Genomic DNA, 22,056 nt, shown 5'->3' on the forward strand with positions numbered 1-22,056 from the left:
TGGCGTTCAGGTCATGTATGCCTTGAGCGGATGTGGGTAGCAGATACTGATGTATAGGTTTGCAGTGTGGTTTCCAAAGGAAGCCATCAAACCACAAATAGGATGTGGGTGACACTGGCAAGGCCAGCATTTATTGCCCATCCTTAATTGCTCACGAGAAGGTGGTGATGAGCCTTCTTGATGTGCTGCAGTCCTGTGGTGAAGGTACTCCCAAAGTGTTATTAGGCATTTTGACCAGCACCAATGAAGAACAGCAATATATTTCTATGATAAGATGGTGTGTGACTTGTAGGGAAACTTGCAGGTGGTGGTGTTCGTTTAAGCCTGCTGCCCTTGTCCAAGGCAATAGGAGTATTGGGTTCGGGAGGTGCTATTGAAGAAGTCTTGGCGAATATTTTAAAACATTTCTATTTAACACTTTATTTTCATCAAGATGATGTAAGCTAGTGGCAGGGGCAAGGAACACTTTCCACTTCAGACTCATAAGCCTAGGTGTTCTGAACAGTTTTGTGCACATAAAGTAAATAGGTATTGCCAATGGTAAACTAATGCTGTACAGGAAATCCAGGCTCCAGTGTCAGCATAAAACACTCCCAGGCAGGTACAGCACGAATTAGATATTAGAAAGCTTCCTGTACATTGTCCCAACCTTAGAAAAAGAATGGAGTGTAATTTTCCCATTTCCTGAACCTGCCATTGAATCATTAATTAGGGCAAGTTATGAGCATGTAGGCACAAGGAAAAGTGAGCGCACAAAATCATACCATGCAGAGTCCCTACCATCAGAAGATAGTTTTCATCTCAGCAGTTGGTCAGGATTCGAAGCCAGGCACCAGCGATGATAGCTATTAGCAAAACTATCAGTCCTCAGATGATCATTTTAAAACGAAAGATGTTTATATTGAGTAAACAGGTAACTGGACAGTTGAATTGCCAATTTCTGCACTTCCTGACCTCACCAATGATGGTGTTGGGTAGTGAATTCCAATTGACTGAGCAATAATGAAGTAATGGCGATATAGAGCAGAATCATAGAATGGTTGCAACACAGGAGACTGCCATTCAGTCAGTCAAGCCAGTTCTCTGCAAGAATAATTTAGCTAGTTCCACTCCCAGCTTTTTCACCGTAACCTTGCAAATGTTTTCCCTTCAAGTGGTTATGCTATTCCCTTTTTAAATTTACAATTGAATCTGCCTCCACTACCCTTTCAGGCAGTGCCTTACAGATCATAACCACTCACTGCATTTAAAAAAAACAGTTTTCCTGCGTCAGGAAGATGTTTAACTTCCAATTGTGGTGGAGGCCACGAGAAGGAGCTTCTGCTGTAATCAGCTAGGTAAGTTGCTGCAGTGCATCCTGTAGATTACATACACTGCTGCCACAGTGTGTTGGATATTGAGTCCAGTGCTGGGACTGATCAAGTTGTTTACATCACAGATCCATAACTAGCAGCCCTTCACCCCACAGTCATACATTCTGGCCATTCAGACCACCTACGCTACTGTTCAGTTAGATCATGGTTGATTTATATCAACTCCATCTACCTGCCTTGGCTCTGTAACGCCACAATATGATAAATTCATACACTAATATTGCACTTTGCTGAAATTCCAGTGACATTATGTTTGTCATTCCTCACAGGTACCCCTTTCTGAAGTGGTGGAGCCCGTGGACTTTGAGGAGTACCTGACTACACATCCTCCTGCCCCAGAACCAGGCCCACTCCGAGAACTACTCGAGTTTCCTGCAGACGATATTGAAGTAGCATACGAGCCACGGGAATGTCGAACTGTGGAGCCTGGGGTTCCCGAGGAAGTGTGAGTATAGCTACACATCTGGAGTTGAAGTCTTGGTTCATGGAGCAGCAATCAAACATAAAATTCCACTCTTCAGCCAATTCATGTCTCCTTGCCAGTTTGGGGGCACAGGGGCACTGAATTTTCTACATCTGCTCTCTTTGGCGCTTGATCAACCAACAGCAGGAGCCCAGTGGAAGTATGGTCAGCCAGCTGGTGATAAATTTATTTATTCTTGGCCCTGGCATGGGTCATCTCTCTTCTGCCCAGAACACTAGCAACCTATCCTACTCCCTATCTCTATAACCTTCTCCAGCCCTAAAACACCGAGATATCTGTGCCTCTACAATTCTGGCAGGAAGACGTATCCCTGATTTTAAGCACATCTCCATGGGTGGCTGTGCCTTCAGCTGCCAAGGCCCCAAACTCTGGAATCTCCTTCCTGAACCTCTCTACTTTTCTATTTCTATCCCTCTCTCCCTTGCTCTCTGCTCCTTCAAACCTAACTTTAGATCAAGGTTTTAGTCATCTGTCCTTCTGTGGCACGGTGCTGAATTTTGTTTGATAATTGCTCCTGTGATGTGCCTTGGGATATTTAACCATATTAATGGCACTGTATTAATGTAAGTTGTTGAAGCAAACCAACTTGTATGATACCAAGTCCCATTACCTGCAGGATGGGAAGAGGCCACTCAATGGGATGACTACCCCAACAGTTCAGACAGGAGCTAGTGCATAAATATCAAAGATTGGAATTCAAACATTGACCTTCCAGTTGAGCAGCCAGTGCTTTAGGAGGCTGTTTTGTTAAAAGATCTGATGAATGAAGGCCCGGTAACTTTAAGCTCCAACTAGAGCATTGTCTTGGCAGGTTGGTCTTTGACAAATACTGAAAAAGATTATGTATTTATTCAGAGCAAAAGGACTGTCTGTAGCTATTGCATTTACATGAATTTTGTTTCCCTTTTTCAGGGGAATGGACCCTCGTGTGAGGGATGCAGTGCAGATCTACACTGAAGACTGGGTCATTGTTCACAGAAAGTGGGTTTTTTGTGATTTACCTTTTGTATTTTTGTTAATTGATTGAGTTTGCTCTGCTTGTTTATTGCTAATGTGCTGCACTTAGGAAGCTAGATGGGCAAATAACTTCTATGAGGAAATTGAAGAGAGCAGAAGTGAGATTGGAGAATAAGTAAGCTTTGACACTTCAAGACTTGGGTCCAATCCTAACTTTTGTTAGGACGGTGTTGACTACAGAATGGTGTCTCTTTAAAAAGAAGTCTTTGTAGTCTTCAGTAGATTAACACCAAGACTTTGTTAACTACTTGTAATTATATACATATATAAACGGTACAGACAAGGAGCTATCTCCACATCGAGGTTGTTACACACCTCTGCTAAACACCACACTGACCCTAGGTCTGGGTTATGTGCCTTCTTGCACGACTGAGCTACGATACAGCAGGTAGTATTTGTCAGGCTGACTAGATCCACAATGGAAACTTGGCCACGCTATCAAAATGATTTTGCAATTTGTATTTATTACGAAGGTTTGTGCATTGAATTCAGAAGTAATCAGTCCACTGACACCTTTAGAGATTTAAAAAACTAAGTTAAAACATTTATTAGCAAAAGAAAAGGATTAAAACACATGCACAAGATTATTATACAAATCTCAAAATTCCTAATTTAACCTGACTCCGAACTACACACCCCATAAGGCAAGATGGTTGTCCTCAGCCCAACCATCTTCAGCTGCTTCATCAATGACCTTCCTTCCATTAGAAGGTCAGAAGTGGGGATGTCTGCTAACTATTGCACGATATTCACCATTTGTGACACCTCAAGTACTGAAGTGGTCCACGTCCAAATGCAGCAAAACCTGGACAATATCCAGGCTTGAGCTAACAAGTGGCAAGTAACATTCGAGCCACACAAATGCCAGGCAATCACCATCTCTAACAAGAGAGAATCGAGCCATTGCCCCTTGATGTTCAATGGCATTACTATCACTGAATTCCCCACTATCAACATCCTGGGGGTTACCATTGACCAGAAACTGAACTGGACTAGCCGTATAAGCACTCTGGCTACAAGAGCAGGTCAGAGGCTAGGAATCGTGTGACGAGTAACTCACCTCCCGACTCCCAAAGCCTGTTCACCATCTACAAGGCACAAGTCAGGAGTGTAATGGAATGCTCCCCACTTGACTGGATGAGTGCAGCTCCCACAGCATACAAGTAGCTTGACATCGTCCAGAACAAAGCAGCCTGCTTGATTGGCATCACATCCACAAACATTCGCTCCCCCCACCACCGACGCACATTAGCAGCAGTGTGCACCATCTACAAGATGCACTGCAGGAATTCACCACGGTTCCTTCGACAGCACCTTCCAAACCCATGACCACTACCATCTAGAAGGACAAGAGCAGCAGATAGATGGGAACACCACCACCTGAAAGTTCCCCTCCAAGTCACTAACCATCCTGACTTGGAAATATATCGCTGTATATTCACTGTCGCTGAGTCAAAATTCTGGAACTCCCTTCCTAACAGCACTGTGGACTGCAGCAGTTCAAGAAGGCAGCTCGCCACCACCTTTTCAAGGGCAATTAGGGGTGGGCAATAAATGCTGGCCCAGCAAGTGATGCCCACATCCCATGAATGAATATAAAAAAAAAACAGTCCAAACTAGATTTTAAATGTAGAGAAACAATCCAGCTTGGTTACCACAGCACCTACTGGTCAGTGGAATTCCAAAGGCTTTTTAACAAAACTTTGGTTACTGGACCAGCAGATTCTGCAAAGGGGCTACAGGCTGTTTCCCCAAGCCTGTTTCACACAGTGTATCTTTTAGATCTTACAAGGCCCACATGATACAATCCTCCATCCTTCTTTAAATATATTTCTTCCTCTTTAATCTGTAAATCCTATTGTTTCCATATGTCTTTTCTCATACTATAAAAATCTTTCATGTTGTCAATGTGGACTTTTCCTTCTGGGAAAAATAAATGCAATAACCTTGCCCTATTTATCCTCTCAGTTGTAAAACTTGATCATGTTTCTTTGAAAACCAAATACTTCTCCCCGTATCTTAAAATGTAAATTTCATTCACACCCTATCCACTGAGGCTTTTACCCTAGCTCACTCATTAGCATTTCAAACATTCTTTTTGCAGCTAACTCTTTTGATAATTTCAGCCTTGCAGTCTGACTCTAATTCAATAAAATCAACCACACAATATGGTAGTTTTGTGATAATGTGGACGGTACTGTACTCAGCCCCACATTAACCCTGTATGTGCCAGGCCCTCCTACCACAATTTTGTATCTGTAAAATCAAAAGGCTGAACCATTGATTTGTGAATGTACAGGTGTTAATTTGAAAATGAATACTCCTGTGTTTTCACCTTCCATCAAAGTACAACATTTTGATCTCAATAAAATGCTTGTTCAGGTTATGAGGGAGTCACATCGGCACATTGTAGCACCTTGTGCACTCCCAGGTTCTATAGTTTAGGGGCAGGCAGTGTAAGTGAAGCTTTTATAGTGGCTGAAAAGTCCAGTAATAATTAGAATTGATTTTTATTTTTAATTTCAAATTTTGCACTACTTCTTCAATATTATTTTTCCAGTAAGTCAAGAATCTTAAACCTCAACATCCACTGCTTGAGATGTATGAGCCTCACTGTACTTAGCTTTGTCGCTATAGCAGTTTTTATATTTAGACCAACAGCAGTGATTGACAGTTTTTCTTTTACCTTTATTTTTGAGAATGGTTTTCAAGCGGTGATCAGCATTTCCAGTGTAATTTCACTCAGTCGACTCATAAAAATGACCACAACTCTCCTCAGTCTTAACCCCGTCCTTGCCTCTTTAACTTCCTATTACTTTAGAGAAGTCAAGAATGTGAAAAGGCCATTGACTCACTGTACTCAGGCCCTTGATTTTATTCCCTTCTCTCATTGTCGTAACCTTGAATTTCATTTTTATTTGGAAAAGGTACCAAAAGCTGAGCACTGCGTTTAACCCCAACACATTGGAGAAACAGCGTGAGAGGCAGCGGGGCCTGCCCAAGCAGACCTTTGAGTCTGATGAAGTTGCTGATGACCGAGGAAGCCAGGATGATCAGGTATTTGGGAAGGAAGAATGTTTAAATGTTAGTTCGGTGCTTGGATGCATTTTTGAGTGTGGAAGTTTACACCAGCGATTGCTATCTGATTGCAAGTTCCACAAAAATCACAAAGGCTCGATGCTGAGAGCATGGTTCCCCTTATGGAAGAGACTAGAACTAGGAGATAATTTTAAAAATAAGGGATCTTCCATTTAAGACAGATGAGATTTTTTTCTCTGAGGGCCATGAGTCTGTGGAATTCTCTTCCCCAGAGAGCAGTGGAGGCTGGGTCATTGAATATTTTTAAGGCTGAGTTAGACAGGTTCTTGACTGACAGGGGAGTCAAAGGGTACAGGGGATAGATAGGAAAGCGGAGCTTAGACCACAGTCAGATTAGCCATGATCTTATCAAATGGCAGAGCAGGCTCAAGAGGCTGAATGACCTATTCCTGCTCCTAATTTGTATGTTCATCCAAATGTAATTTTCCTACCTGCATCATTCAGGGAATCAGCAAAGGCCTACATTTACAACACTGTGAGGAGAGTCTCTCACACTTCTGTCATGCATCTTATAGCAGCTGAAGCAGGAGTGGTTGTGCTGGAGCAGGTTACACATCTGTTTCAAGGAAACACAAAACTGCAGACACTGGGGTTTAAAATCATGGCAAATTGCACAGTTGGAAGTGGCATTTATTCTGTGAAAATCTGTGGAAATCGAGCATCACTCAGAAAGGAACAGCTTTGATGTTTCGGGCCTAGCTTTCAAAAATGAAATAGATAATATTTGAAAATTTGCATAGCTATGGGGAAAGGGTAAGGGAGTGGGGCTAGTGGAACAACTGTTACGAGACCCAGTGCAGGCACAGTGGGCCTAATAGCATTCTGAAATATATGATTCTATAATTTATAGCCCCTCAGTTCTGATGCCTGAAACATAAATGATTTCCCTTTCTTTACATATACTGTTCTCCAGCCTTTTTTTATAATTCTTTCACCTGCTCCCTTGGTTAGGCAGTGGTGCTTTACACTGTTGGTGGGGGGGCTTTGGTGGTGAAGCGAGGAGCAATACTTGATAAATAAAAGCTGCAAATGACTTGTCCCCTTTTGCTGGTAGGATGAGTTGAAGCGAAGATCAGTATCTCTGGACGACACACCACGTGGAAGCTGGGCTTCCAGTATTTTTGACCTGAAGAACTCCACTGCCGACTTGCTGCTGCCCAGCCTCCTGGAGCGCACGGCTATCGATGAAGTGGACAGACGCAATGGGGAGCAGAGGAAAGAGAACCGACACAGGGAAGTGCTGGCACTCTTCCCACCACCAGATGAGGTAAAGTAATGGTTGTGGAGTTGGGTTGGGGTGGGTGGGGTGGTCTTGTTTAATGCTGCAATCGCAGGCAATGAGAATAGTTTCCGCACAGCTGATCCCTTTAGAGCTCTGCTACCAGATTGCGACAAATACTGATAGCATGATGGAACCAGATTCATTTGTAGCTTACCAGAGGAAAATAGATAAATATTTGTAGGATAGAAAAATTGAAGGGATGTGGGGAAAGCATGGCCGAGTGGGACTGGATTGCTTTTCGGAAGGAGTCTGTGCAGATTTGACAGGCTGAATAGCAGCCTCCTGTGTGATGCTGTTCTATGATTCTATGCAATTGCAGGTTCATTTTACTGACTCTTCCTGAAGACACACTGGTTTCAGATCTGTGGCCATTAGCAGCCTTCGCATACCTCATACTAGAGACTACCCTTCACATGTAGCTCAGACACCAAAGGTCAGCTGGTATTCCACTGTGTGGGTCTTTGTAATGAAGCCCTGTCCAGTTCTTAACCTGGCATCCATGTACCTATTCAATACCACTTCAATGATAGTGATTGGAGCAGGACTCCCCTCCCATCCGAACCTGGGGACAGAGAGCATCGGAAGTGTTCACCTAACTAAGATCAACTAACTCAGCTTAAGTGCAGGTTGTTCTTGGGATCTCCCTGGCCGACGTGGCTCAGTTTCACAGTGGTCTGTACATTTTACCCACTGAGTCATCAGAGGTTTTAGTTACCATCAAGTCCCACTTGAAAGTCGGTAATTTCCTGTTAATTTACGTTAATAGGATTGCATTGACCAGAGGGTGCTACTCTATTTTTTTCTATTCGTTCACGGGATGTGGGCTTCGCAAGTTGGGCCAGCATTTATTGCCCATCCCTTGTTCTCCTTGAGAAGGTTTAAAACCCTTTATTTAAAACCTTTCCACTCATTCCACTGTCTCCCTAGTCTGTGTGGTCTGTGTATTGAAGATCCTTAGAAAGCAGCTGTTATTCTTCACTCCTCCATCACCCCCAACTATTCATCCCCTTCTCATGGCCCCTTCCCATGGCACCTTCCCATGCAGTCGCAGAAGGTGGAACATCTGCCCCTTTGCCTCCTCCCTCCTCACCGTCCAAGGCCCCAAACACCCCTTTCAGTTGAAGCAGCGCTTCACTTGCACCTCCTTCAATTTGGTCCACTGCATTTGCAGCTCCCGATGCGGTCTCCTCTACATTGAGGAGACTGAAAGCAGACTGGATTACAGCTTTGCGGAACACCTTTGCTCAGTCTGCAAGCATGACCCAGACCTTCCTTTTGCTACATGTTTCAACTCACCATCTTGCTCTCATGCCCACATTTCGGTCCTTGGCCTGCTGCAATGTTCCAGTGAAGCCCAAAGCAAACTGGACGACAGCATCTCATCTTCCGATTAGGCACTTAACAGCCTTCCAGACTTAACATTGAGCTCAACAACTTCAGACCATGAGCTCTGTCCCCCATCTTAACCCATTTTTTAATCTAATTTTTAAAAAATGTACTTCTATTTGTATTTTTTATTTATTTTTTATTTATTTATTCATTTATTTTTATCCTTTCCCAACCAACGACCCGGCCACAGGGCCATCTGTCAATGGTTTCAAGGTTTCAATGTTGTGCTTTCTCAGAGCGCTGACTCTTATTCTGCAATTAACACATTCTGTTCTTAACTTTATGCCACTATCAGCATTTTCTTTAGTCTTTAACAGTACCATTAATACTCCCTCTGTCTTGTGTCCATGACATCTCTGTCAATCTCTCCTTAGCTCCCACCTATCCCTGACCTATCTTGCACCGCCTGCTCCACCCCTTCATAAACAATATGAAATCGACCATGTTTCTACTTGTCACCGGTTCTGAAGAAGAGTCATACAGACTCAAAACATTAACTCTTTCTCTCTCCACAGGCGTTGTCAGACTTGCTGAGCTTTTCCAGTATTTTGTTTCTATTCCAGATTTCCAGCATCCACAGTATTTAGCTTTCGTCAGTTATTCTCCCCTAGTTTCACTTGGAAGGTACCGTCCTTCTTCTAAGGATGAGGCAAGAGCTTAGATTTCTGTCACGATTCACATTTAAATAGCCAGGGAGACATAGTAACACGTGGCCTCAAACCTATGCCTTACCTCAGCCGAGGTGTTGGGGAAGTGCAGCTCGCTGGTGAAATGCTTCTTCAGTAAGACAGAGGCGGAAGGGCAGGAAATATCCCTAAGCCAGCCTCCTGCACACCCCAACAGTAAAGTTAGGAGCTTCTAGCCCAGGATATGGTCTGTGGCAGGGTACGGAGTGCTAAAACCATAGATCAAAAAGGAAACTGAAACCATCAAAAATACCACTTAAACTGCTTTGTGCACCTTTGAGTTTTATCTTCCTGCCATCTGATGCTTTGTAAATGCATATGATACAATACCACCTTTATGAAAATATTGAATGGGGTCTAGTTAGTCTCAATCCCACTTTAGAAGAGTTTATAACTATTTGGAATTTTGGCACCACCTTGTGGATGAAGTAACAGATGGCACTGATCAGGAGTGAAAGGGGCTGGGACAGTGTTGCTCCTTTGGCTAAAAATCTCTTGAAACGTACCAAGGGAGCCTCCTAACTATCTTTTCAGATGTTGTCGTCAATGAGGGTGTTGCCACAGAGCAGCCATGCCGCTGTGCTTGGTATTCCCGTTCCATTCATGGCCACCAAAAGTGAGGTTTCCAAAAGCTGAAAACTAACCTTCTTCCCCGAGGTCGCAATCACTGAGAAGAGACATGTCACTTCCCCCTTGCTTGATGCTTTCAAAATCAAGAAAAAGCCACAATGAGGAAAATTCATGATTTCACTTAAGAAACAGATGCAGAAGGTGATATAGCGATGCTTACTATTGGTGCTGATCTTCCCTTGGCATCAGGCAGTGTTTTCTCACGGGTTCGTGTGAGTGGTCTCTTCTCCACAGTGCTTTGTAGGCCTGTAGAATGTCATTGCCTGTTCTGGAAGAGAATGATTGAGAGGCACTGTTATATCTACATATGTGACCTTTGACATTGGATGATAATTCTGCACAATACAAAGTCCGATGTAATGGAGAAATACTTCTAATTGATGACTTCTAAATGCAGCCAGCATTTCACTGATCAGGAATACTCAGTCCATTCTGACCTGCACTGCTCATCAGCTCAGGAATAGTCCTCATCATAGATGCTGAGCCTAGAACTTGCCTCTCTCCTTGTCGATCTCAGCATTGATGGTAAAAGCTTGTCAACAGTTATACCAAGTCCTGCTGGAAAACAGGAGACATTAAGTTTTTATTGGTAGTTAGTGCTAGCCTTGGTATACAAATAGAGTTTGCAGATAGCAAACAGGTAATGGATGCAGCCATCATTTGCATGTTAATCTGTGTTACTTTAAAAAGTAATTTGGCATTTTCTGTGCACAATTGCTGATTTGTATTTTTCCACTCTCAGGATGAAGCGGTTGAACGATGCACTATTCCTGAAGTCCCCAAAGAACATTTCGGACAACGAATTCTTGTAAAATGCCTGTCATTGAAGTGAGTAGAGGCCCTTTACAGCACAGAAGTGATTTTCTCACACTCCCGCACCATGTTGAACATAAAACGGGTGTGTGCACGTATTAACCCGAGGATAGTGAAATCGCAGGTGGGCTTGGGTATGTCTCAGGAAGCGGGTTAAATACTACAATGTAGCACAAGTCTGAAGAGAAAACCAGGGTATTGTTTGTAATATTTCACCCAGCATTCAGTATTGGCGCCCCCAATAATTTTACTTTTTTTTTACCTTCCCAATAATAACGACATGGCGTAAACCACATAGGCTATATTTGCTCATCTGAAGATGTCACCTCTTGCTAAGGTTCAACATCTATTTGGGTATGAGCCCAGGGCACCTAAAATAAGCAGGTTGTTTGACTGTGGGGTGGGGGCTCATCAAGGCAGGACCCAATCTTGTCCTTGCCCAACGCCCACATGATGGATATTTCACAGGGAAACTCCACCCTTCCCTTAATTACCAAGAATTGATGAATCTGCTGGGGCCCTGACCAATTATTTCCTACCCTCCACCCATACTGAATTGCTTTTGAATGAGTCAATCATTCTAACTATAGGAGCATTCCTACTGTTACTCAGCATTCCTCTAAGTGTCTTCGTTCTCTAGTTCACTTGCAAGTAACCTATCAGTTTCTCTTCATGAATGTTGTGCTTGTCAAGTTGAAGGATGTCGGTATTTGGATATGTTGGTTTACATTATTTACCACCAATGTTGGCATCAGTCACTTTAGGAAAGGTGTAGAGTAGGTTACATGAAGATTTAGTCTCCACCAAGTTCAACAGCATATCTCAAACTCAGTCCCAGAAAAAGAGGTCAATAGCGTTTTTTGCCTTCCCAAGCTACTCTGGCCTTTGAGTACGATTTGGCGCTGAACTTTGAGACTTTGCTTTCTAGAATCTGGATTGAGACAGCCCAAACCCTTTTTTGCATGGGAGAGAGCAGTTTCATGCAGTCTTGGATGGTGTATTCCCTAGATCCTGTACCTGCTTAAATTCATTATTAACACATTTAGTAACGTTACATTCATTTATTAACACATTTAGCAACATAGGCAGATATGAGTGTGTTTGATCCTTTGTGAAGGAATATTGATTTGTGCAGGGTAAGAAGTGCTTCAAGTTCTTGTAAAGTTCTTGTAAAACAATAAGTTATATTGTTTTTCTGTTAATCCAAGAGACTGGCTGTGCATTTAGTGCACCAGCAAAAAGTCTGCCTCTGAGTGATATATTTGTTTTCTTCCCTTTCATCAAAGGTTTGAAATTGAAATTGAGCCCATATTTGGGGTTCTTGCCCTTTATGATGTGAAAGAAAAGAAGAAGGTAAATGACTGTTCTAACAGGTGTTCCATCTTATATTTTTTTTGCATTTTATTCTGTGTGACAGTGGCAGGTGGGTGTTCAAATTCTGCATTAAGGTGATGAAAAAATAGTATTTGCTGAGAAAATGAACATTGTTATTGGATTTTACACCCAGTGATTGTTTCTACCATGTCCCTGATCCCTCGTCAGCTGGGAAATGATCATTCATTATATGGCTTCCTAATGTGAGCACAGTCTTCTCTGTAACCATCAACACCAACGCTGCTTTATCTTCAACTGTCTTGAAGCTTTGCTCTGGGGTTGTTGTCTGTTGCTTCTCAAAGACAGGCTGCTGCTGTTCCCACGTAGGGAGCCCTAACTTAATTGGGCTAGCCAGCAACTGACAAAGCAGGCAATGCTGGCAGATGCCAACATTTACCCAAAAGTGAGAATTTAACTTGTAATCAGGATGTTTGAAGTCAGCTTCCCACAGGAGTTACCTGGTGTAACTATCAATACAAAATGTGTGCCAGCTTTGATCAGGTGTTTCAGGATATTGTAGCCCATCCATTGTATTGTCCATTGTCATATGGAAGAACGGTTTACTGTCTCTGTGTCGGAATTGCTTATTGTCTCGTGTGGTCCTTCCTTGTGGTTACCTACTGATTGGGATGAAGCTGCTCGAACCCCTTTGATTAAACTAACATTTTTTCTGCTGTTCGCTGTAGATTTCTGAAAACTTCTATTTTGATTTGAATTCGGACCAAATGAAGGGCTTGCTCCGCCCTCATATTCCCCATGTTGCTATATCGACATTGGCCAGGTCTACCATATTCTCTATAACATATCCTTCTGCTGACATATTCCTGGTAATTAAGGTAAGGATGTAGCTTCCCTGTGGTGTATCTTTTAAAATTCTCTTTTGAGCTAAAATTTTTACATTGCCATTTACCTTATATTTTCATCCCCTTTGAGGTTGCTGATCTTTTTTGGTGTATTTAATCTGGAACATTTTTCACTTTGCGTTTCTTCCCATTGCAGCTTGAAAAGGTTCTGCAGCAAGGTGACATTGGGGAATGTGCTGAACCCTACCTGGTTATGAAGGAGTCTGATTCCACCAAGGTAAGCAGAAAACACGCCTGTCTAATCATCATTCACTAGAGAATTCTTAATATAATCTATCGGTTGCTAGAAAGTTCACTGCAAAAATGAATGGTATCTCAGCCATTTCAAACTGAGATGAAGATAAATTTCTTCACTGAGGGCTGTGAATCTTTAGAATTCTTTAAGATTCATCCACAACATCCTGTGGATGCTCAGTCATTGAATATACCCAAGACTGAGATTGATACATTTTTGAATACTAAAGGAATCGAGGAATATGGGGACAATGAAGGAAAGTGGAGTTGAGGTAGAAGGTCAGTAGTGATTGTATTGAATGATGGAACAGGCTCAAAGGGCTGAATGGCCTAATCCTGCTCCAATTTTTCTATGTTCTTGATAATTGTTTTAGCTGTGTAGTAAGGTTGAGAATGGAACCTCAGCGAAACATGGCATGGTTTGTTGCTGTATGATGCCTCTCTAAAACTTGGCATCGCAATGTTGATAGTTGCTAAATGCTCACATTGGCATAAGACACATTTACAGTACTGCATTGTTGCTTCAAGACCCTTTCCCCAGCATATGTCAGTTTGTGGCATATACCTTGGATTTGGGAGGTGATGGGTTCAAGGCTCTGCATTTCAGAGGAACCCTTCCCCATGAGCCTGTTCTAGCAGTTCACTTGGATGTTAAAGATCCCACGGCACTATTCAGAGACGTGCAGGGTGTTCTCCCAGCATCCTGGCCAATATTCTTTCCTCAGCCATCACCACCAAATGCAGATTAATTTATCATTGATTCATTACTAAATGTGGGATTTTGCTGTGCCCATATGGTTGCTGCATTTACCTTCATTATTTCACAAGTGAGTTATTTTTAAGGTAATGGTGTTTATGAAATACAATTTTGTGCTAGTCTTCTAGCTGTCTGCTACTTTTCAATTCTCTCCTTTTTTAAATTTTTCTTCATCGATCTGTATCTCTCTCTCTCTCTCTGTCTATCTTATTGTCGTGATGTTCCCTTTGCCACTCTCGGAATACTTACCTGGAGCTTACTGTTGAACACGTGTTTCCTTTGTTTGTGTCACCTGCCCAGCACAAGGAGAAAGTGGAGAAGTTGAAGAATCAGGCAGAGCAGTTCTGCAACAAGTTGGGTAAATTCCGAATGCCCTTTGCCTGGACTGCCATCCACCTCATGAACATTGTAAGCAGTGCCGGGAGCCTGGAGCGCGATTCCTCAGACTCGGAAAGCGGTGAGATACTACACATAGCTCCATTCTGCCCTGCTCAAGCTGATCCTTTTCAAAGTCAGATCTATTAAGTGGTTTGTTTGACTCAAGTCAGATCCGCGTTAGTAAGTGCATATTGGTATCAGCGTGAATTTCAGGATCAATCTTTCCAACCACACAGTTTTACATTTATATATTTTTCGCGGGCTATGGGCTCCACTGGCTGGACCAGCATTTTTTGCCCGTCCCTAATTGCCCTTGAGAGGGTGGGGGTGAGCAGCCTTCTTGAACTGCTGCAGTGAATGTGATGTAGGTACACTCATGGTGCTGTTAGGGAGGGAGTTCCAGGATTTTGACTCAGCAAAAGTGAAGGAATGGCGATATTGTTCCAAGTTGGGGTGGTGAGCGACTTGGAGGGGAACTTGCAGATGGTGGAGTTCCCAGGCATCTGCTGCCCTTGTCCTTCAAGATGTTAGAGGTTGTGGGTTTGAAAGGTGTTGTTGAAGGAGCCTTGGTGAGTTGCTGCAGTGCATCATATATGGTACACTCTGTTGCCACTGTGCATCAGTCGTGGGGGGAGTGAATGTTGAAGGTGGTAGATGGGGTGCCAATCAAGCGGGCAGTTTTGTCCTGGATGTTTTTAAGCTTCTTGAGTGTTGTTGGAGCTGCACACATCCAGGCAAGTGGGGAGTATTCCATCACACTTCTGACTTGTGCCTTGTAGATGGTGGACAGGCTTTGTGATGCCTGGAGGTGAGTTTCTCGCTGCAGAATTCCCAGCTTCTGACTGCTCTTGTATTTATGTGGCTAGTCCAGTTCAGTTTCTGGTCAATGGTCACCCCCAGGATATTGATAATGGGGGATTCAGCGATGGTAATGCCATTGAATGTCAAGGGGTGATCGTTGAATTCTCTCTTGTTGGAGATGGTCATTGCCTGGCACTTACGTGGCATGATTGTTACTTGTCATTTATTGTCCCAAGCCTGAATATTGTCCAGGTCTTGCTGCAAGTGGGCATGAACTGCTTCAATATTTGAGAAGTCACAAGTATGCTGAACACTGTGCAATCATCAGTGAACATCCCCAGTTCTGACCTTATGAAGGAGGGAAGGTTATTGATGAAGAAGCTGAAGATGGTTGGCCCAAGGACACTAACCTGAGGAACTCGTGCTGTGATATCCTGGAACTGTAATGATTGACCTTTAACAACCCCAACCATCTTCCTCTGTGCTAGGTGTGACTCCAGCCAGCAGAGAGTTTTCCCCCCGATTCCCTTTGATTTCAATTTTGCTAGGGCTCCTTGTTGCCCCACTTGGTCAGATGTGGCCTTGATGTCGAGAGCAGTCACTGTCACCTCACCACTTGAGTTCAGTTCTTTTGTCCATGTTTGGACCAAGGCTGTCATGAGGTCAGGCGCTGAGTGGCCCGAGTGGAACCCAAACTGTGTGTCAATAAGCAGGTTATTACTGATTAAGTGCCGTTTGATAGCACTGTCAATGACCCCTTCCATCGGGATGCCGGGGCGGTAATTGGCTGGGTTGGATTTGGTTGGCACCTTTCATGCACTAAAACATCCCATGGGCTTCACAGGAGTATCATCAGACAAAATTTCACACTGAACCACATAAGGAGATATTAGGACAGGTGAACAAGTCTGAACCTACAGTTTCTCTTGTATCCAGCAGGATTATTGTTGCAACGACACTTCACCCAATGGGTAAAACTAACCCGCCTCACAACAGTCTAATCCCAAATCACATTCCCATCAGCAGGCAAGCATCCAACGCTTGGTAAATTCTGCTTCACACTGACAGGAAGAACCAATGTCAAAGGTCTTAAGGAGCATTTTAAGAGGAGAGAGAGGTGGTGAGGGTTAGGAGGGAATTCTGGAACTTAGGGTCTAGAACACTTGAAGGTGTGACAAAAATTGAAGATGCACAAGGAGCCAGAGTGCCAGATTCTCAGAGTTAGAGGATGTCAGAGCTAGGGAGGGATGAGACCCTGGAGGGATCTGAATACAAGGATTTTCTGGATACACATTAGCCTCTCCCTTAGTTTCTCGCTGAACCTGTTCAAATTCTATTCCCTGGTGAATAAAGGCTGAGTGTTTCTCTAAATCTGCAGGCTCTGTTTGCTAATGTGCTCCTAAGTTAGGTAGCTGGGTGTGTACTGGCTTAGGAAAGCCACTCTGACTTTGAAACCTTACAATATAGCTTTGTCGAACTGATGTCATGGCTTCATCCAGCTAGAAAATCCAAGCTAGTGAATGTATTATTTTACGAAACAAAAACAGAATTACCTGGAAAAACCCAGCAGGTCTGGCAGCATCGGCGGAGAAGAACAAAGTTGACGTTTTGAGTCCTCATGACCCTTCACTTGAGACGAAACATCAACTTTGTTCTTCTCCACCGATGCTGCCAGACCTGCTGAGTTTTTCCAGATATTTCTGTTTCTGTTTTTGTTCTGGATTTCCAGCATCCGCAGTTTTTTGTTTTTATCTCTTTTATTATTTTACGATGTTGGACCAGCTCAGAATCTTACACTGTAGGTCATTAGAACAGGAAGTTGTTTTGGTATGTTGCCATTAAAGTAGAGACTGTAACACTATTTTAAAAGGAACCTAATAAATATTTGATTAGATTTGGGGGAAAGGTAATAATAGAGAGCTCCAGCTGAAGAGCGAGAACTGGCATAGGTCATGTGGGCCTCACTGGTTGTATGTTGAAGGGGGACGTTTGGCACCAGTAGTAGTAATGAAGGGAAACAGGTGCTATACCCTTTTATTGTGGTTTTTTTCTAGAGCGAAAGGGAACATGGACAGACCGGAAGAAAAGGACGTTGGAGCGGATGAGCATTGGGGATGATACCTGCAACTACACCAACTTCAGACCAGCTACCCTGACTGTCACAAACTTCTTCAAACAGGTACATGATAAATAGAGACTTTAAGGCCAAAATAAATAGCCCAAATCAAACAAATGTGGCTTCATTGGGGCCCAGACACGAACATCTTCTTACTTGGGGAAGAAAAAGAAAGCCAGTTACTCACCTGGAGGCTGAAGTTCAGAAGTTATTTTCCTGAATGAGCTAAACTGCTTACTAATGACTGCAGATGGTTTCATTAATTGAGTTGAAACATGATCTTGAAAGGAGTACGTGGGCCACGTTAGCAGATTAAAGGTCATTGCTTGAGATTACAGCCTCTTTGTGCAATGTCTTGGGAGACCAGCGAGTGCCATTTAATAGAAGCATAGAGTAGTACAGCACAGGAAGCCATTGGGCCCATCGGATGTCTGTAATGTGCGAGACATTTCATTGTGGTTCCTTTTCACCTCCTTTAGCTCCCTATTTCTTGATGACTATGAGGCTTAAACTTCCCTGACCCTTCCTCCTAGCTCATGAGCTTTGTGAACATCAAGAAGAGAGTTTGGTGTACATTTTGCTGTGTTGGGTTCACTTTGACATATACCCATGTGGAATGTCAAAAGGGACTTATGTCCGTATCCTGAAATTGTGTACGTCAGTTCATAATTTCATCAATAACAGCATGGTGGTATGGGCGAATTGTAGACAAGGCGATATGGGTGGATTGTAGGCATGGTGAATTGTAGGCATGGCAGTGTGGGTGAATTGTAGCCATGGCGGTGTGGGTGAATTGTAGGCATGGCGGTGTGGGTGAATTGTAGGCATGGCAGTGTGGGTGAATTGTAGGCATGGCGGTGTGGGTGAATTGTAGGCATGGCGGTGTGGGTGAATTGTAGGCATGGGGTGTGGGTGAATTGTAGGCATGGCGGTGTGGGTGAATTGTAGGCATGGAGATGTGGGTGAATTGTAGGCATGGCGATGTGGGTGAATTGTAGGCATGGCGATTTGGGTGAATTGTAGGCATGGCGATGTGGGTGAATTGTAGGCATGGCGGTGTGGGTGAATTGTAGGGGAAAATGCTAGGCAATCTGCTACCCTTGCCCCCTGCCCCAAGTACTGTAACACACCCATCAATGCCGAATAAAAGCAACTTACTGTTAGTATTGGTTTCTGACTAAGTTCTCAAATCTTTTGTCCAGGAGAGCTTGACTTTATTTCTTTCCTGTCCTAATGGTGAAGTCTTAGGAACCGTTCTTGAGCCGAGGCCTTGATGTTGGATCACTGTCTTTGTGTTTCATCAGGAAGGGGACCGTTTAAGCGATGAAGACTTGTATAAGTTCCTGGCAGACATGAGGAGACCCTCATCTGTTCTGCGGAGACTGCGACCAGTGACAGGTAACTTTCTGCACCTGAAGAGTAAAAGGTGCAAAGGGAATATTGGGTTGCAGCAGATGACTACAATAGCTTTATGCAATGAGAAAGTGAACAAGTGCACACTTTGCTACTTTTGTGGAAACTAAAATTATTTAACTTGTTGGACCTGGTATTGACGAGCAATAAGTTAAATATGTTCTGCCCTCCACCTGAGGTCCCCAGCAGCATGCCAGTCCTCAGCCAATTTGATTCACTCCACGTGAAATCAAGAAACAGCTGAAGGCACTGGATACAGCAAAGACCCTGACATGATCCCAGCAATAGTCATTAAGATTTATGCTCCAGAACCAGCCAAGCTGTTCCAGCACAGCTGTAACACTAGCATCCATCTGACAGTATGGAAAATTGCCCAGGTATGCCCTGTCCACAAATAGGACAAATCCAGTCTAGACGGTTACTGCCCCATCAGCCGCCTCTCAATTATCAGCAAAGTGATGGAAGGTGTCATTAGCAGTGCCATCAAGCAGCACATATGCTCAACAATAACCTGCTCACTGATGCTAGATCCAAACCTCTTTACAGCCTTGGTCCAAACAGGGAAAAAGAGCTGAATTCAAGAGGTGAGAGTGACTGTCTTTTATTTTATTTTCATGGGATGGGAGTGTTGCTGGCCAGGTCACCATTTGTTGCTCATCCATAATTGTCCTTCAGAAGATGGTGGTGAGCCACCTTCTTGAACTGCTGCAGTCCATGTGGTGCTGGTACATCCACAGTGCTGTTTGGAAGGGAGTTCCAGGATTTTGACCAAGTAACAATGAAGGAACGGAAATATAGTTCCAAGTCAGGATGTTGAGTGACTTGGAAGAGAACTTAAGGATGATGATGTCCCCATGCATCTGCTGACCTTGTTCTACCGCGTAGAGGTCACTGGTTTGGAAGGTGTTGTTGAAGGAGACTTGGTGAGTTGCTGCACTGCATCTTGTAGATGGTACACACTGCTGCTCTATGCATTGGTGGTGGATGGGTTCCCAGAGGCTGGGAACTCTGTGGTGCGTAATTCACCTTCCGACTCAACAAAGCCTGTCCACTATCCACAAGGTACGTGTCAGGAGTGTGATGGAATACTCCCCACTTGCCTAGATGAGTGCAATTCCAACATCACTCATCCTGACTTGGAACTGTATTGTCGTTCCTTCACTATCGTTGAGGTCAATATCCTGGACCTCCCTCCCTAACAGCACTGTGGGTGTCCCTAGACCTCATGGACTGTGGTGGTTCAAGAAGGGACGGAGGGAGTGTCTGTAACTTCACACTTCCTGTATTTCTTTGGTTTATCTTAAAAGTATGTGGTCTATTTTTATAGCTCAATTAAAGATCGATATATCTCCTGCTCCTGAAAGTCCACACTACTGCCTCTCTCCTGAGCTGCTCCATGTCAAACCATACCCAGATCCTCGAGTCCGCCCAACAAAAGAGATCCTGGAGTTCCCAGCAAGGGAGGTCTATGTGCCCTACACTACATACAGGTAACAATCAACCTTGATCATACTTAGTACAACATTACTAATGCCGTCATCCCTATTGCAAGGGAGAGGGCTGGTTGCAGTTAGAATATTTTTTACCTTGTGTCTGTGGTGGGGAACTTCCTTAATATTGTATCCACCTTGAACATCCTCAGGATGTCAGAAAGTCTATGGAACTTGCTGATCGCAAATGGACTATTGTACTTCTTAATACTATGCAACAGTAACCACATATCTAGGTAGGCCATAGGTTATGGATACTTCAGGACAACCTGAGGATGTGGAAGATGTTATATTAAATACAACTTTTTTAGTTTCTTTCCTCTTCTTCAAAGTGCTTCGTAGCCAGTGAAGTTCTTTTTGAATTCACAGTGGTCAACAGGTTGAAGAATGATGCTGGATAATTCATTTTTCCTGTAGAGGTGACTTCCATGATGTAAAGAATAATTAGTCTTGTAGGCTGTAGTACAAAAGTTTGGAAATTTCAGTAGAAGCAGTGTAGATGGGTGGAGTGGTGGCTGCAGGGCAGGTATTCAACTGGACCAGACCATTTTTCTGAGCTGCTGCTTGCTAGATGGAAAATGGCAGACTGATTGGCAGTACTGCAAGACAGTATAACTGGTTCTTCCAGCTAGGGTGTCATGTCACATGACTCTCAGCTGCCCTTTTCGATTTTGACAAGGTTGTATGATCCTTTATCTGCATTCTTGAGATTGTTAATGTTCAACAAGTAAAAATCTGGAAGGGAAGGTGCAGGTCCTTTGTCCCAGCAGACTAGTAGCCTCCGAGATAAAAACAAAAAAACTGCGGATGCTGGAAATCCAAAACAAAAACAGAATTACCTGGAAAAACTCAGCAGGTCTGGCAGCATCGGCGGAGAAGAAAAGAGTTGACGTTTCGAGTCCTCATGACCCTTCGACAGAACTTGAGTTCGAGTCCAGGAAAGAGCTGAAATATAAGCTGGTTTAAGGTGTGTGTGTGGGGGGCGGAGAGATAGAGAGACAGAGAGGTGGAGGGGGTTGGTGTGGTTGTAGCGACAAACAAGCAGTGATAGAAGCAGAATATCAAAAGATGTCAACAACAATAGTACAATAGAACACATAGGTGTTAAAGATAAAGTTGGTGATATTATCTAAACGAATGTGCTAATTAAGAATGGATGGTAGGGCACTCAAGGTATAGCTCTAGTGGGTTTTTTTTTTTATATAATGGAAATAGGTGGGAAAAGGAAAATCTTTATAATTTATTGGGAAAAAAAAAAGAGAAGGGGGAAACAGAAAGGGGGTGAGGATGGGGGAGGGGACTCACGACCTAAAGTTGTTGAATTCAATATTCAGTCCGGAAGGCTGTAAAGTCCCTAGTCGGAAGATGAGGTGTTGTTCCTCCAGTTTGCGTTGGGCTTCACTGGAACAATGCAGCAAGCCAAGGACAGACATGTGGGCAAGAGAGCAGGGTGGAGTGTTAAAATGGCAAGCGACAGGGAGGTTTGGGTCATTCTTGCGGACAGACCGCAGGTGTTCTGCAAAGCGGTCGCCCAGTTTACGTTTGGTCTCTCCAATGTAGAGGAGACCACATTGGGAGCAACGAATGCAGTAGACTAAGTTGGGGGAAATGCAAGTGAAATGCTGCTTCACTTGAAAGGAGTGTTTGGGTCCTTGGACGGTGAGGAGAGAGGAAGTGAAGGGGCAGGTGTTGCATCTTTTGCGTGGGCAAGGGGTTGTGCCATAGGAGGGGGTTGAGGAGTAGGGGGTGATGGAGGAGTGGACCAGGGTGTCCCGGAGGGAGCGATCCCTACGGAATGCCGATAAGGGGGGTGAAGGGAAGATGTGTTTGGTAGTGGCATCATGCTGGAGTTGGCGG

The 22,056-nt window shown here is 43.7% G+C and overlaps 1 protein-coding gene across 10 annotated transcripts in view; it reads left to right on the forward strand.

The window, feature by feature from the left end:
• Positions 1 to 22,056, forward strand: part of LOC121271327 (dedicator of cytokinesis protein 7-like) — a 151,893-nt gene that overhangs the window by 44,738 nt on the left and 85,099 nt on the right. For all 10 annotated transcript variants that reach the window (XR_005941704.1, XM_041177261.1, XM_041177255.1 and 7 more), the window contains exons 3-14: positions 1,643 to 1,818; positions 2,770 to 2,838; positions 5,802 to 5,931; positions 7,028 to 7,240; positions 10,703 to 10,788; positions 12,060 to 12,126; positions 12,834 to 12,983; positions 13,147 to 13,227; positions 14,302 to 14,458; positions 17,235 to 17,359; positions 18,601 to 18,694; positions 20,037 to 20,199. Coding sequence is in view for 9 of the 10 variants with exons in the window: in XM_041177261.1 (XP_041033195.1) it covers positions 1,643 to 1,818; positions 2,770 to 2,838; positions 5,802 to 5,931; positions 7,028 to 7,240; positions 10,703 to 10,788; positions 12,060 to 12,126; positions 12,834 to 12,983; positions 13,147 to 13,227; positions 14,302 to 14,458; positions 17,235 to 17,359; positions 18,601 to 18,694; positions 20,037 to 20,199 (1,511 nt within the window). In the remaining variant the exon portion in view is untranslated. The remainder of the gene's footprint in view (positions 1 to 1,642; positions 1,819 to 2,769; positions 2,839 to 5,801; positions 5,932 to 7,027; positions 7,241 to 10,702; positions 10,789 to 12,059; positions 12,127 to 12,833; positions 12,984 to 13,146; positions 13,228 to 14,301; positions 14,459 to 17,234; positions 17,360 to 18,600; positions 18,695 to 20,036; positions 20,200 to 22,056) is intronic.

The sequence above is a fragment of the Carcharodon carcharias genome, chromosome 30 (assembly GCF_017639515.1).
Source record: "Carcharodon carcharias isolate sCarCar2 chromosome 30, sCarCar2.pri, whole genome shotgun sequence".
NCBI classification, from domain to species: Eukaryota; Metazoa; Chordata; class Chondrichthyes; order Lamniformes; family Lamnidae; genus Carcharodon; species Carcharodon carcharias.